Source organism: Lichenostomus cassidix, chromosome Z (genome assembly GCF_008360975.1).
Source record: "Lichenostomus cassidix isolate B80296 chromosome Z, HeHo_3.0, whole genome shotgun sequence".
NCBI lineage: Eukaryota > Metazoa > Chordata > Aves > Passeriformes > Meliphagidae > Lichenostomus > Lichenostomus cassidix.
Window position 1 is genome coordinate 42,622,079 of NC_139511.1, and position 14,374 is coordinate 42,636,452.

General features: G+C 35.1%; 1 protein-coding gene across 9 annotated transcripts in view; it reads right to left on the reverse strand.

Annotated features, from left to right (window-relative positions):
• CNTLN (centlein) overlaps positions 1-14,374 on the reverse strand; it is a 185,189-nt gene that overhangs the window by 133,094 nt on the left and 37,721 nt on the right. For 7 of the 9 annotated variants that reach the window (XM_085042178.1, XM_085042175.1, XM_085042173.1 and 4 more), the window contains 3 exons: positions 9,751-9,885; positions 8,987-9,166; positions 2,474-2,607 (listed from right to left, as the gene is read on the reverse strand). In XM_085042178.1, the coding sequence (XP_084898304.1) occupies positions 2,474-2,607; positions 8,987-9,166; positions 9,751-9,849 (413 nt within the window). In that variant the 5' untranslated portion in view covers positions 9,850-9,885. The remainder of the gene's footprint in view (positions 1-2,473; positions 2,608-8,986; positions 9,167-9,750; positions 9,886-14,374) is intronic. The other 2 variants (XM_085042177.1, XM_085042179.1) reach the window with 2 other exon arrangements.

The window sequence follows — 14,374 nt, forward strand, 5'->3', positions numbered from 1 at the left end:
AGCACAAAAGTGTATTTTTCTGAATCCATCTATGCGGCATATGAAAGAAGACAACAAATGAACAAAGCCAGTTGCCTTTTTCTTCTTCCAGAGTTTGTTTTTAACAATTACAATTGTGTTCCTGCCCTGTTTTCACAGAAAGGGGGGGTAGGGAAGGTAAGAAGGCAGCAAATAAGGAGACAGAGCAATGGGGAGAACATAGGCATTTCCAAGTCAGATCATCTTTTTCGGCTCTAAAAGTTTGTAATTGGTGACGGGAAACTGAAGTTAGTAAGGAGGATGGAGTATTCTCCACACTATTTACCAAAGAACTTTCTGCCAGCGTCAAATGAAAAACAAGCATTCAATGTGATACTTTTACAAGACTAAATTTTAAAATTTTAAACAGGAATTTTAGAAAAAATCAGTTACCAAAAAAAGGAAAAATTAAATACTTTAATTATAAAGTCAACGCAGTTCTAAGACTTTGGCCTAGAAAGATAATAATATGGAAAGACTTCATTTTCTTCTGCGATTTTTTTCCTTTAACTGTGGAGTTGTTACTTTAACTTAAATAAGAGTTTGTCTTTTGTTTACAAAGACTTGTATAATTCTGACTATTTTTTTTAATTGAGGAAACAACAGAAAAGTAGTTTACATAGTGATATCTCAGGAAGACACGGAGAAAATTCACAATTCTGTACTACAGAAACACAGAATATTTGCAGTTCTTAGAATGTATTGCTAACTACTGAAACTGTGAATTTTATGTAATATAAGCCACTTAGCTTAAATCTTTCTTCATAATAGAAATGTCAACAAGAAACTTGTAGCTGAAGTTCATTGAGAAAGATTAGGAGACAGAAATTAGCAGACACTGAATTGTAACGGCACTGATCAAACATGTACACATAGAACATGTGAAGCGCAACTCACAGTGATATCAAAAACTACTATTATTCATTGCAATTACCACTGAGTATCCAGGAAGGAAAATATTAAAGCACACAAACCCCCCCCATATCATTGGTTTACCAAACTGTTTTCCATAAATTTAAAAAATTGGTTATGTGGAAAAACACAGAAAAAGAGCTCATTTTAAAATATGCATGCTGTACCTCTTTTTTACCTCATGTACAGACCTCATGTTCAAAAATGTCCTTATTTTAATTCCATATTTTAATGAGATGCTTGTGCCAAATTCTAAGAGGTTGTTTTCAAACAAACAGCAAAGAATACACTTTGATAAATTTGAAGTTCAATGATTTGGCCAAGTCAGACTGCAACATCCTAAGCTGCAACCAGCAAGGAATAATTTTGCAAACTTGATTACTTGATTCTAAAATGCCGGTTTTGCTGTCTGTAGTCCTCACACATATGTATTTTTCTGAGAGTAATTTCAGGAGATAAATTCTATTAATCCACTGTTGAATTTCACAAATTCCACTGATTGCCTCTTTCAACACTATTTCTCAGTAAGCTCACCCAGTTTTATTGCCTTTTTAAAACCCAACTGGTATTACTCCTTTTAAACATGAAAAAAACAGTACATCATTTTTTTCTCATAAAGATTTTAACAAGATGACAATTTAGGTCAGATGCACCAAAAACTGTATTTCCCGGGTTTTGTATCTTTTTCCAAAAAACACTTAGATTCTGACTACCTAATGAAAGAAAGGTTATTTGTGCTTGGAAAGTAAAGAGAAGTATCCATACCAATGATTTCTACTTCCCAACTGCAGCTCTTCAGGCAAAACCACAATTTGAAGGAATATTGAAGGGAATATTATTTATCTAACATGGAAGTAAAACACTGTGTATGCCTCTGAAACTAAGAAGTAAAAAATGGACAATATCTTGACAATCCATTTAAAGTTACCAATTATCTTCTGACATTACCTTCATTCTGGGGAATTCAGCAGAATATTAAATTAATGTAATTCATTCTGTCCTTTACTTCTTTTCCAAGACAAAAAAATTGCACCACTAATCTTACAGATTCAGAGTAAAGAAATATTGTGTGAGACCTAAGATAAAGCTCAAATCACTGCACTTTAAACCTTTAGCACAGGTCTATGTAGACTTTTGCTGATTTGTCAGATTTGACTATAATTAAAAAGTTAAATTTAAGCTTAAAGCTTTTTCAAGTTTAGGCTGTTTAGCCTCTCTAATTAATGTTTATGTCACTTATCATATTGTTATTTTGTAACTTTCAGTAGAGATTGGTAGTTCTCTGACCCAAGGCTAATTACCAAAGTGTAATTTTTTAAGGCTATCACTACCCAAAAACTGGTAAGATAAACCAAGAGTCAAAATGTATCAGAAAGAGTTTACATAAACTGGTAGACTTCCAAAAGCCTTACATCTTGTGGAACAGAATGGTAAAATACACTGTTGCACAAAAATATCTCGAATGCATGATACTGCTTCGTAAGTGGACAAAGTCTCTTGGAAAGCGTTCAGATTTTAATTAAAGTTATTATTAAATACTTACTTAGCTCTGATCACATCAAAATCCTTTTGGAAAAGTTCTTCCTGTTTCACAGCTACCTGAGATGACAAGTTATTGCATATACTGTGCAAACTTTTTATTTGTTCTCTTGTCTCTGCTAAATCATTTTCCAAATTCTGCAAAGAAAACATTTGAAATGCATTAAAGATTATCTAGAAGAAATAATTAAAATCTACCATGCAAGTTATCTATGTATATAGATATATGGATGTGCACATACATACATGCATACATTTATTGTGGTCTACAAAAATACATATAGGTATATGTGCATGCATGAAAAATGTGAAATACCAGAAAAAAAGTGTACGTCAAATGTCATGCGGCCACCTCTTCTTTACTCTAAGAAGTTTTCCTTAACTGCTGGATGTGGAAGGAGGATCCTGAATCAAACCCTTCCGAAACAGTAGTTCCCTATTTAACTACTGAAATGATGAAACCTCCTTTTCTTCAAAGAAGCTCCTAAAAAAAAGCAGCTATATGTTCATTGTTTTAAACTCCCAAAAAAATTCACAATATTGTGTATATGAACTAAGAATCATAGATACAGATTCATTTTTGAGACTGCTTGTTAAATCTGCTCTTATTTTGCCCTGCTAATTCAAAACAAGGAATAGTTTCTTCAGGAAAACAAACAGCATACAAAATTTCTTAAAGTACTCACTGCAAACAATGCAAACAAGCAAGGGTCTTGCCTTTTACCTTAAGCCTTACTGTAGAAGTTAGTCAGCAAACTGTGAAGGCATACCCGGGAAACACGGCAGCAAGGCAGCTTAATCAAGCAAGACTTCAATCTCTACATAAACCTTGCTAGAGTTTCCTCAGAAGTGCAGTCCTTAGGAAGCTTTGTATGACTATTCACCCCAGAGTGTTTTGAGGCAACAGTGGAAATAGAAATATTACAGCAATATCTAGAAGAGAATTTCAGAAGGTGGCAACAGCCTTAGACCTGCTTTGGTATTACGCTACTCACACATGCAATCACTCGTTCTCAGTAAGGCAAATATTCCATGATTCATTAATAATTTAAAATAAAAGCCTCCTCATAGAATAGCTTCCCTAATCTACTGCCAAGAGTATATTAGTTTTCCATTTACATACAGACTTAGTTAAAGAAATAAAGAAATGCACATTTTTCCCTTTCAGCAATGATACCTCAAGTATTGAGGTTATCAAAATATTTCTGTAACTGAAAAGTGAGTAATTAAATCCCAAATAAATTAAATTCCTTAAAACTGCACAAAAATTTCTTATAGGTATTTAGATGTATCTGAAGTGTATTACAATCAAATTCCTTGGAATTGTACGAGAACTACCATGTCCTCTAACAGTAACATTGATGTGAGGAAATTACAGAATTCACAGGTTAATGACGTAGGAAATCCATTTGTTTCTTGTCAAGTATAAGGCTATATGCCTGGTGTACCCAACTAACAAGGTACTGTTCAATGTCAAAGGCTAGGTAGAAAAACTTAATTTTTCATCGAATAATGAAAATTTTCAAAATGATAGCAGACAGTTCACTATTGACATGTGAAATTTTTTAAGTGTAACAAAGTATTTATAACTTCCTGATAAATAATCCTAGGTTTCTCCTCAGTATTTTTTTTCCACTGCAGCTCAAGCTATTGACTATGTGAACAAATAGTTCATATATTCTGTGAATAAATTCTAATTGCCTGTTTTTAATATCACACTATAGAGCTGCAGAGGTTTACCATGTAACAGATGAAAAAAAATCTAATGTTGCCACTGCTGTAAGTTCCCATCATCTCTTGCAGGGTACAATACAAAGAACACATTATTTTGTCATAAATACAACTTTTAGAAGTTATCTAACTGCAGAATTTAAAATTAGAAAAAAAAGTATCTTTCAGGACTTTTTCTGTGACATATGTGACTTCAGCTTTTGCTTTCAAGTAAGAAATTAATCAGTTCAACTTTTTGAATGTATTTTGAAAGCTTCAGGTTTTTTTGGAGGCATTACTGAAAGAGCAGAAAATGAAAATAGGGAATGGAAAAACATGCTATTCAAGTATCTTAGGTACTGAAATATTATATATTGAAGTACAAAAGCTCAGCTGAATACTGAAATCAGAAATCTAAAACAGCATCATGGAATGGTTTGGGTTACAAAGGCAATGCCATCTAGTTCCAACCTCCCTGCCATGGGCAAGGAACATCCCCCACTAGGCCAGGCTGCTCAAGGCCTTATCCAGCCTGGACTTCAACACTGCTTGGGCTGGGGCATCTGCAACCTCCCTGGGCAACTTGTTCCAGTGTCTTCTCATCCTTATAGCAAAGAATTTCTTCCTAATCTCTAATCTAAATTTCCCCTCTTTCAATTTGTACCCACTCCTCCTTGTCCTCTCACCACAGTTCCTGACAGACTCCCTCTCCAGCTTCCCTGCACGCCCCTACCAGATAATGGAAGGTTGCTGTGAGGTCTCCACACAACTTTCTCTTCCCTGGGCTGGGCACCCACAACTTTCTCAGCCTGTCTTTTTAGGGCAGGTGGTCCAGTCCCCTCAGGGCCCTCCTCTAGACCTGCTCCAGGAGTGAGACTTGCTCCAGAGCAAGACTTGCTCCATGTCCTTCCTATGCTGGGGACACCAGAATTATCCACAGCACTCCAGCCGGGGTCTCACAAGAGCAGAGCAGAGGGGGAGAAATACCTCCTTCAACCTGCTAGCCACACCTCTTTCAATGCAGTAAAGGACATGGATTTTTGGGATGCAGTTGCACATTGCTGGTTCATGTTGAGTTTTTCAGCAAGATCATATTTTCGACCATGAAATAAACCTATAATATTTTACACTCAGTTTCTGGGTACCTGAATTTTTTAAGATCACATGGAATTTATCATGTTGCCTTTTTGTTGATACAGTAGCCAAAAAAGTTCATTGCATAAACATGCTAGGTAAAATGGTGAAAATGTATCTAGCAGAAATACTCTGAATCTGGGTTTTCAAATTACAGTACATTTCAATGGACTCTTTAAAATTCAACTTTTAAAGGCTATTTTAAAAAATGCTATTTAAAACACAGTAAGTCAAAACATCAAATAATTCAGTTATTTGAGAGAGAAAATGCATATTTATAGAAGACACAGTGCAAGACAGCACAAAAAGGTGGATTTAAAAGAACTTCAAACATGAAAAGCATAAAAAACCAAGGCATGAGGTAGCACAGTTGTGTTCATTATGGAGTTGCCATGAATTAACACTGAGGTTTTGTTATTTGCAGCTTCAAACCCTTTGAAAGTCACTTTCGAAGACAGTAGCTTTATTTTCATGTTTTTTCCTGTTATATATTATGACAGAAGTGAGAGTAATTTTTCAAGGTCTCATCTCAATAAAACTCTCATTTTTCAGTGAAACTAAAATCCCAGGCTCCTCTTGACAGAGATGGCTGTTTCTTTGAAAATTCTGACCTTCAGACTTAAGAAACTTCAGAAAGTACTGTGCTAACAAGGAATTAACAAAAACAAATTGAACAACCCACCAGTAAGCAATTCCACTATCTTTTACTTCATCTCCATCTTCATCTTAAAATCTGTCAGTGTGATATTTTGTCATTTACATACAAAGCCTTTTATGACTTGAGTTTGGGTAAAAAGTACATTTGTCTTGATACTAAACAAGAGTAAGTAACCTCCACCTAAAGAACAACCAAATAACTCAAATGTCTAACTGATTCTTAGATGGGAGAGAGCTGGCTGATTGACAGCTTTTTCACTTGTTCACTTTTAGGACATACAGAAAGCTGATATAAGCTATGGGAAGCACAAAAAATTCTGAAGAACTATTTCAGGCAGAAAGCTAAGACCTATGTCAACTTTCTACACACTGTACATTATTTATATGAAGGAACATACAGAAAAGGCAAACAATAAAACACTATTTTCAGTCATTTAGCCACCTTATCAGATATCCTCCTTTTAATGTGTCTCACTCTGATTTCAGCTAACATGATAAAATTGTAAAGTGATGTTCCTTAAAAGGACAAACTAGACATTTTAGCTTTTCCTCTCTCTCCATTTGAAAAAGTTTAATTTTATACCCAAATTCAGGTTATAGTAGGTTTGAAAAACAACCAGTCTTTGAAAGTGAAAAGTGGCACTTTTCTTCAATGAAAATGGTTTCAAGACAATAAAAAAAAAAAAAAAAGGGTTAACAACACTTAGTTCAGCCTCTGTACAGGCGACCACTTTGCCAAATGTGTGACTTAGATCTCACATTTCTACCATCTAATACACATTTTAAAGGCAATGTTGGGCTAGTTCATGTTGATAAGGATTCTTTTTATTCTTTCAGATAGAGAAGACTAACATGGATAACATCTGTATACAACACATGTATAATATTGTTAAATGCTGTATTTATTGCTGAAAAACATGTACAAAAAGATGTTGATTCAACTCCCAAATTTAAGGCTGAGAGACAGCCAACTCTCTCAGCACCCCTGGATGCAGTTCATTTCAGGTTGTCCAACTGATGTGTCAAGTTCTCTCAGGTCTCTTCCAAAATACCCACTCTTTGTACTTCACACTGAAGTCTGTCTCTAGGCACAAACTTTTGGGGACATCTTGGAAAAGACCAAGGCAAAAACTTAGGCAATATTTAGTACCTCTGCTGTATCTATTAGCTTTTGTAATTCATTCATCCTTCCATTTCAGCATCAGGTCCCCATTTTCCTTGTTCAGCCTTTCACTGAAAAAGCAGTGCAAGAAACTCTGGTTATACCAGTTATTATTTGCCAGTCTAAACTGAGGGTAGGGTACCACCACCCTGCAATGTCCAGACAATGTTTCTGAACTCCTCCTCTACAGCTTTCATTGTTTCCTATTCTGAAGACTGTTTTCAACCTGCAGCCTACACTGGAGTCTGGTGGTGAATCCTGTTTAGCCAAGCTGATCTCCTGCTACATCCACTTTTTTTCACAGTAGACCATACTTGGGCTTGGAGGAAGCTGTCTTTAAAGACATGAAAGCTTTTCCTGAGCTCTTTATCCTTTAGTGCTGCTTCTCACAGGATTTCGCCTAGGAGTACCCTGAACAGCTGAAGACTGTGCTCCTTAACTCTGCAGCTGTACTGTGCAACTTTCCTTCTATCATTGTCTCAGGGTCTTGGCCTGGACAACTTCATGGTCATTACAGCTAAGATTCCCACTAATTACTGTTTTCTTAATCAGTTTTTCTTTGTTTTTAAACAGCAAATCCAGCTGTGTGACATCCCTGGCTAGTTCAGGTAACATCCATCCCCAAAAGTACCCTCTGTCACACTCTAGACACCACCTTGATCTGTTTGTGATACCCTCTGGAACACCAACACTATTAATTCCCATACCTGCAATCATCCAACTCTTTCATTCATCAGTGTGTCTCATCAACCAGGAAGACAGAGACATAAAAGTTATTGTGACTGGGTTCATTGAAGGGATGGGTAACAGATTTTCAATAATTTGTCCAATATTACAAGCACAACATTTGACAACTTAAAATTATTTTATCAGTTTGGCACACACTAGATTTTTCTCTCCCAAGAATCAGCACATCATTTCTTGTCCTGGAAATCCTATAATCCTTCCATCATACACTCTGAAGAAGTCGATTTGCAAAAACTTTACTTCCCATGTTAAGAGATCTGAATTAAACTCTTTAGAAAGAGTTTCCATCACCACAACAATCAGAAGCATCAGCAACATTGCTAGTGCAGAAAAAAGGGGCATTTCTGGGTAAGGTGTTAGATAGTTATTGCATTGAATGTACTTTGATAATGTAGAAAAACAGAGCACTCTAAGTGTACATTAATTACGCAAACAAAAAGAATCCACTACCTAGACACACATATATAAGCAGCTGTTGAACTGCTAGATAGCATGCTTGTGGCTCATTTCTTAGACGAATTTAAAAAACACTAGCCAATTTCCACCAGCAGACATAAAAAAGTATCATTTAAATAAAAGAGAACACACTCTGTACCATGAAATCAGTTTTTCCCTTTTTTTGTTTTATCATAAACTATGAAAATAACTTTTTTAATATATTCTAAGCAATACTAAGACCCCACACGGAACGGAGAGCTTTGGAGGCAAGGACTCAATGTATTTGGAACTGCATGCTCTTCCAAAAAAGCAAGGATTAAGTCTGCAGCAACAAGATTATAGATAAGTAAACTAAAAATCAAGGAAAACATTGTGGTAATACTTTTAAGCTTTTATTATTTCACACATATATCTATATATTATCTCAAAGTACAGTATCTTTTATTTTTTAATGATTACATTTTAAGATGACTATTTGAAGTCAGATTCCTGCTTTGCAGCATGAATTTTTAAAAAGCTGTGGGTCTTAAGTGATAGAATGTAAATGAATGCAAGTCCCTACTGGTAGATTTGAATATATAACTTGCTATTTAAAGAAAATAACTTGTAGTGAAACGTCTGGAGAAGTTAATTCTCAAATAACATCCAGGAGTCCATTCCACTTCCTACCTTTATTCTGGCATCATTGCCAGACTTTTCTTTTTTCCATTGTGCCTCCTGCTTCCTCAGTTTCTCCAGGTCACTTAGCAGGTCAGCACAGCATATATTTAATCCCTTATTTTCCTCCTCCAGGTTTTTTATAACCAGTCTGTTTTGCTCTTCCTTCTTCTGTGCACACTCCTCAGTGTCCTGTAGAACAGTACCACAAGGGCCGATAAACAAAAAGTGAGAACTAATCAGCAAATATAAACTGTGCAGTTTTACCCTCACAGCAGCTTCTTCTATATTTGATGGCCAAGGTCACCTGTGTACTTTTATTGGCCTCTTTCATGCAGGTGGAAGGGTCATATTTTTTAGCTGGATGACAGCTTTGATGAGTACACATTTGCAAAGAGCCCATTAATTGATCAAGCTGCCTTTGATGCTGTCCCCAGCTATTTTTGAGACCCACACAGACATATCCTCCCAGACCTCAGCTTTATCAATTAATAATGCCAGTCCCATCAGAATCTAATTACAAGAAGCCACATCTTCACACTTCTACTTTCTTTGCTCCATTTCCATCATTAACTATTTATCTGAAAGTTATAAAGCTAGGATTCTTGGCTTTAAAGCATCTTTCTCAGTTGGTATGTGAGAAAACGGTAAGGTATAGCAAGGCCTAAGGCAATTTTTTCTCCAAGCTTGTCACTTTCTGTGCCACAAAGGCTGACATTGCTTAAAGAACTACTTCAAAGCTACAGTCTTAGGAAACTATGTACAAGTCAATATACCTTAAGTTCTTGGCTTTTATCTTTAAATTTCTGGTTCAAGTTACAGAATTCATTCTTCAAACAGGCCTTTTCCTCATCCACAGCACTTTTTCTCTGCATTATGCTGTTTATCTCCTGCTGCTGTCCTGTGAGTATCTATTTAAAAAAAATTAAAATCTGTTCATAGGCAAAAAGCAAGTGCAAAAGAACATGCATGTCCTGTGTTTTAGGCCTATGAAATGTAACTGTCTGACATACGCAGTTTTTATAACATTATTTTAATTCCATTAGTGCTTTAATCATACTTAAAGCTGAATGATTGTAAGACACAGTAATGCAAATGAGGAACCAAATATTCTGCTGCTACTGAACAAAGAAGCCTATAAATGCAGAACTGAATGGAAATTACTCAGTGAAGCTTACACAAAAACAGTCATTTATAGAAGTTGTATCTGTGCTTATGGATTAAGATACATTAGAATACTGTTTAACTTGTACTTCTAGCACACCAAAAATCAAGCCAAAGAGCTGAATTCAAAATTCTCCAGAATTTGTGGCAGTAAACAGAAATGACTATTAAGTGAGGCTACCAAACAATTATGACACAAAATAGTTTTAAAGAGAAATGAGACTAGCTGAATTTGCAGCTCACAGAAAACAACATAACATTGCTCAACACGTACTATGAGTTACTTCATCCACACATAGAAAAATCTCACTGGCATAAACAAAGAACTTCAAGTTTCTGTGACAATTTTATTTGATTCTCATAACATTTGTATTAAACACCCTCACTCTTAAATGCCTATTAGAACTCTGTATTTTTTTCCAGGAGTCCTATCTCTTCCTAAATCAAAAGGGCGTTAATCTATAATGTTTGCATAGCAGTGACTATAACTGTGACTATATAGCAGTGACTATAACTATATAGCATACCATAACTGTGTACAAAACTGATGAAACTTTTATGTTGGGACTAAAATATAACTGCTTTCCTTTTAATACACAAACTAAAATGAAATGTGAACAGAAACATAAAAAAATATCACCAAGATAATAATCTTCTAGATTATTCCACTATACTGCTGGTAATATATGTAAAGGTTTTCAGTGTCTAAACCTTACATTTGGTTGATAAGTATGTCAGACAGAAAAAAGAATGAAAATGTATAAACACGCAAAACAGTAAATTTAAGGTTGTATTTTCATCATTCAAAAGGCAAACCATTTGCTCTTTGGATATATTATTATACTTACAGAAATAAACTGTTGCTGGCAGAGATGATTTAGTTGACTCTTTAAAAAGGTATGAATCCACATTACTATGGAAAGCATCAGTAATTTTGTTTGTTGCCCTCCCACTCCCCAGGCCCTCATGGAATTGGAGTAAGCAGCTCCTTTGAGTCTTCCTTCTAGCTCATTACTACTTACTTAACATTTATCAAAACAAAAGTCTGTACTTGGAGACACCCTTAAAACATCATTAAAAATCCCACCTATGTGAAAGAGACTATTGGCTCCGAGCTAAGAATTCACAAACACACATTTTCATAAAATCTCCAGCACTTAAAGGCATCTAATTTCTGAGTACACAGGCACATCTTATTACTACTTAGTTTCATTATACACTGTGCAGAAACTGGTAAGCATATGTGTATTTGTAAAGTGAAATCAAAGATATTTGGGTTCTGTTTTGAATGGGATATTTTCCAGCAATTTAGAGAATGAATGGAGACATGATGGTACAAAAGTGCAACTAGCTACTTCAAATGTTTGTTCTATATTGCTGAGATTAAATTTCCAACTGAAATAAACTACTTCCTGTGAATATGTTGCAGGATAATCAGACAGGTTATCCTGAATCAGACTTGCACACTAATTACTTATCTCCGCAATTGACTGACTTAATACATTAAATCAATCAAAAGGCAAATATACCACATCAATCACTAAGCAGCAAACTCACCTGAGTAGTGTACAGTCATCTACTGCAGCAGTAGTGAAATATTATCTAGGTGAGTTACATTTGCATGGAAAAAAATCCTGTTGTTTCAAAGGATTTTTCTAGGGTATCACTTTGCATGCTCTGATCTTTTCCTCTAATTGAATTGAACTTTTACTCTCATATCTGTTCATTTCATGTGCTTATAAAGAAGGGAAAAAACCCAGAAGTAATATTTGGGAACCATGACTGGATAGAAATAAGGGTCATAAAACAGAATTTCTAAGATACAGACAATTAAGTAAATTATCATCCGCCCTTGCCTGTGCACCCATTTTTGTAATTTGCTTCCACAACCTATACATTACTTCATCTAACAGGAGGAAGAGAGTCAAGATTGATTTCTTACAGCAGAGAGCACAAGCAGTGCTCCTAAAAGACTACCCTATTATGGTAGGCAAGTGAAACAGCAGGGAAAAAAACGTACCTTATCAACACATGGAGCAACCTCCTACATGAGGTTATTTTGACAGATTTCACCAGGTAAAACACACATCAGGAGTTCATCTATTCCCACAGTATCTACTGATTTTTGTCTAGATACCATAAAGACAGTCTGACACTACAGAAGAACTATCTCAACTTACACTTTGAGTTGACTCAGTCTTACTTGTTTGAGTACAATAGGGCAAAAGTATTGTTTGACAGCTTGGTGATCAAGAACCATAACAGACCCTCATATAACTAAGACATTTAAAGCACATTTGGAAAGGTTTTTCCATAGACAAACTTCCAAGAAAGAAAACTATTCTAAAGTGAATTTGCTCTAATGAAAACCAAAACAATCTGATTTTACCCTTCTGTTCAGCTATGAAGAGTCCCTGTATACTGCTGCAGGCAACAATACATAGAAAGAAATACTGTGACCTGGTGGAGCAGACCTTTTGATGTCTAAGAGGACTGTCATGCCTGAATTCATTTTCATCTTTTCCCATGCCATCTCTTTACCTACAGCACAATACAATTCTTTTTTCTTCCACAATACTGTTAAATTGTTCACTGTCAAATACTACTTCTTTTTAAAAGACCTTCATATTAATCTGAAGAGAAAGCAAAGTAACATACTAAGTCAAACTAAGATAATCTGATATGAGGACAAGAGATCAAAACCAAAAGGAGACAATAGCCCTTTTTTGTCTTAGCTCTGAACATGTCAGCCTTTTCATGGCAGTAGGATGTTAAAATTATCTGTCCATACTTCATGTGAAGAGACACAAAAAGTTTTAAATTAAAACCTAATTTTTGCCCATTGTGAATTTAGATAGTATAGCACTGTATGGTGACAGTGAACGTTGTGACAAAAGCAACTCTTTAATGCTAGGAGTCTGATTCCAAAAAATATGTGAGTTAGGATGCAATTCCCAGAGGTTATGTACTGCTTGATATTGCAGACATCATCACTGAAATTCCAGTCTTCAATGAAATATTTTTTGATCTGCTACATAAAAAGCTTGCAGAAAGAGCTATGAAACAAGAGCTGTACATGCTATTACTGCATTAAGTGCTTTCCAAATTTTCATATTTTGGGGGTCAAGGCAAAACAAAAGTTGGAAAAACCAACTCCTAATTCTGTATTTTGAAATCAGATCAGACTGCACTACTAAATCAGCATTGCATAGCTGCCTCCATACAGGTTTGTAAAATGTAACTGAGTGGGTTTTATTTCATGTCAAGAACTTAAATCAGCCTGAAGTAAAAACAATCTAGCAGAAACGTAAATGGATGCAACAAAGAGGCATGCCTTTTGGTTTCTACTACCAAAAGGATCAGAGTAACAAATAAATATTAAATTCTGTCCTTTCTTCATTGAATTCTTTATCAGAAGCTTTTGCTGTGCAGTAGTCCACTTCTAGTACACCACATGGAAAAAAAAACCAAGGTAAAATGAACATAAACTGATAAAAAATTGAAGTATTTTCCCCTTATGCAGAAACAAAATTAATTTAGTAATGGAATTATTTTATTAAAACTTAAATGTGGAAGTATTATTTCTTTTACAGCTCTCCTCAGAATTTCTACTTCAACATTTTGTGACATATTTTATCCCTTTCATCATCTCTTTTTCCTCACCAAGTAGCTGAGGTTGACTTACCACTCTTAACTTCTCTCCAACTTCTATCTTCTTTTCTAACACAAATTTAACAATTAGTATACACCACTAAAAATGTGCCAATAATATTTTATACCTTCTCTTGATTTAGCTTTCTTAAATTACTCTATTTTTTTCAACTTTATTAATCCTTATGGTTCTTGAGCATTCCTATGCACATTTAACAAAAAGCATTACTAATCATATTCTCACACAGTCCTCCGAAAAAAAAAAAACAAAGAAAAAATAAAACTAAAAAAAGAAGTTCACTTTCTTTCATCTCATGACTATTCATTTGATTCTTAAGTTATTTTTTGATGTAGGACAAACAGAAGTTCAGTCTAAATACTTCATGAAAAGGTAACTATATAATACAATGAGAGCCATTAGCTGCATCCTGCAGTCTGTACAGTGTCCTTTCAGAGTCTAAATGACACTAGCTAGGTATGATATAAAAAACAAGTTAGTTTTAAATCCATAGTGCCCTAAAACAGCAACAGCGCTGATTCTACAGTAGATAGATTTCAGAGCATACTTGTATTCACAGCTGAGTA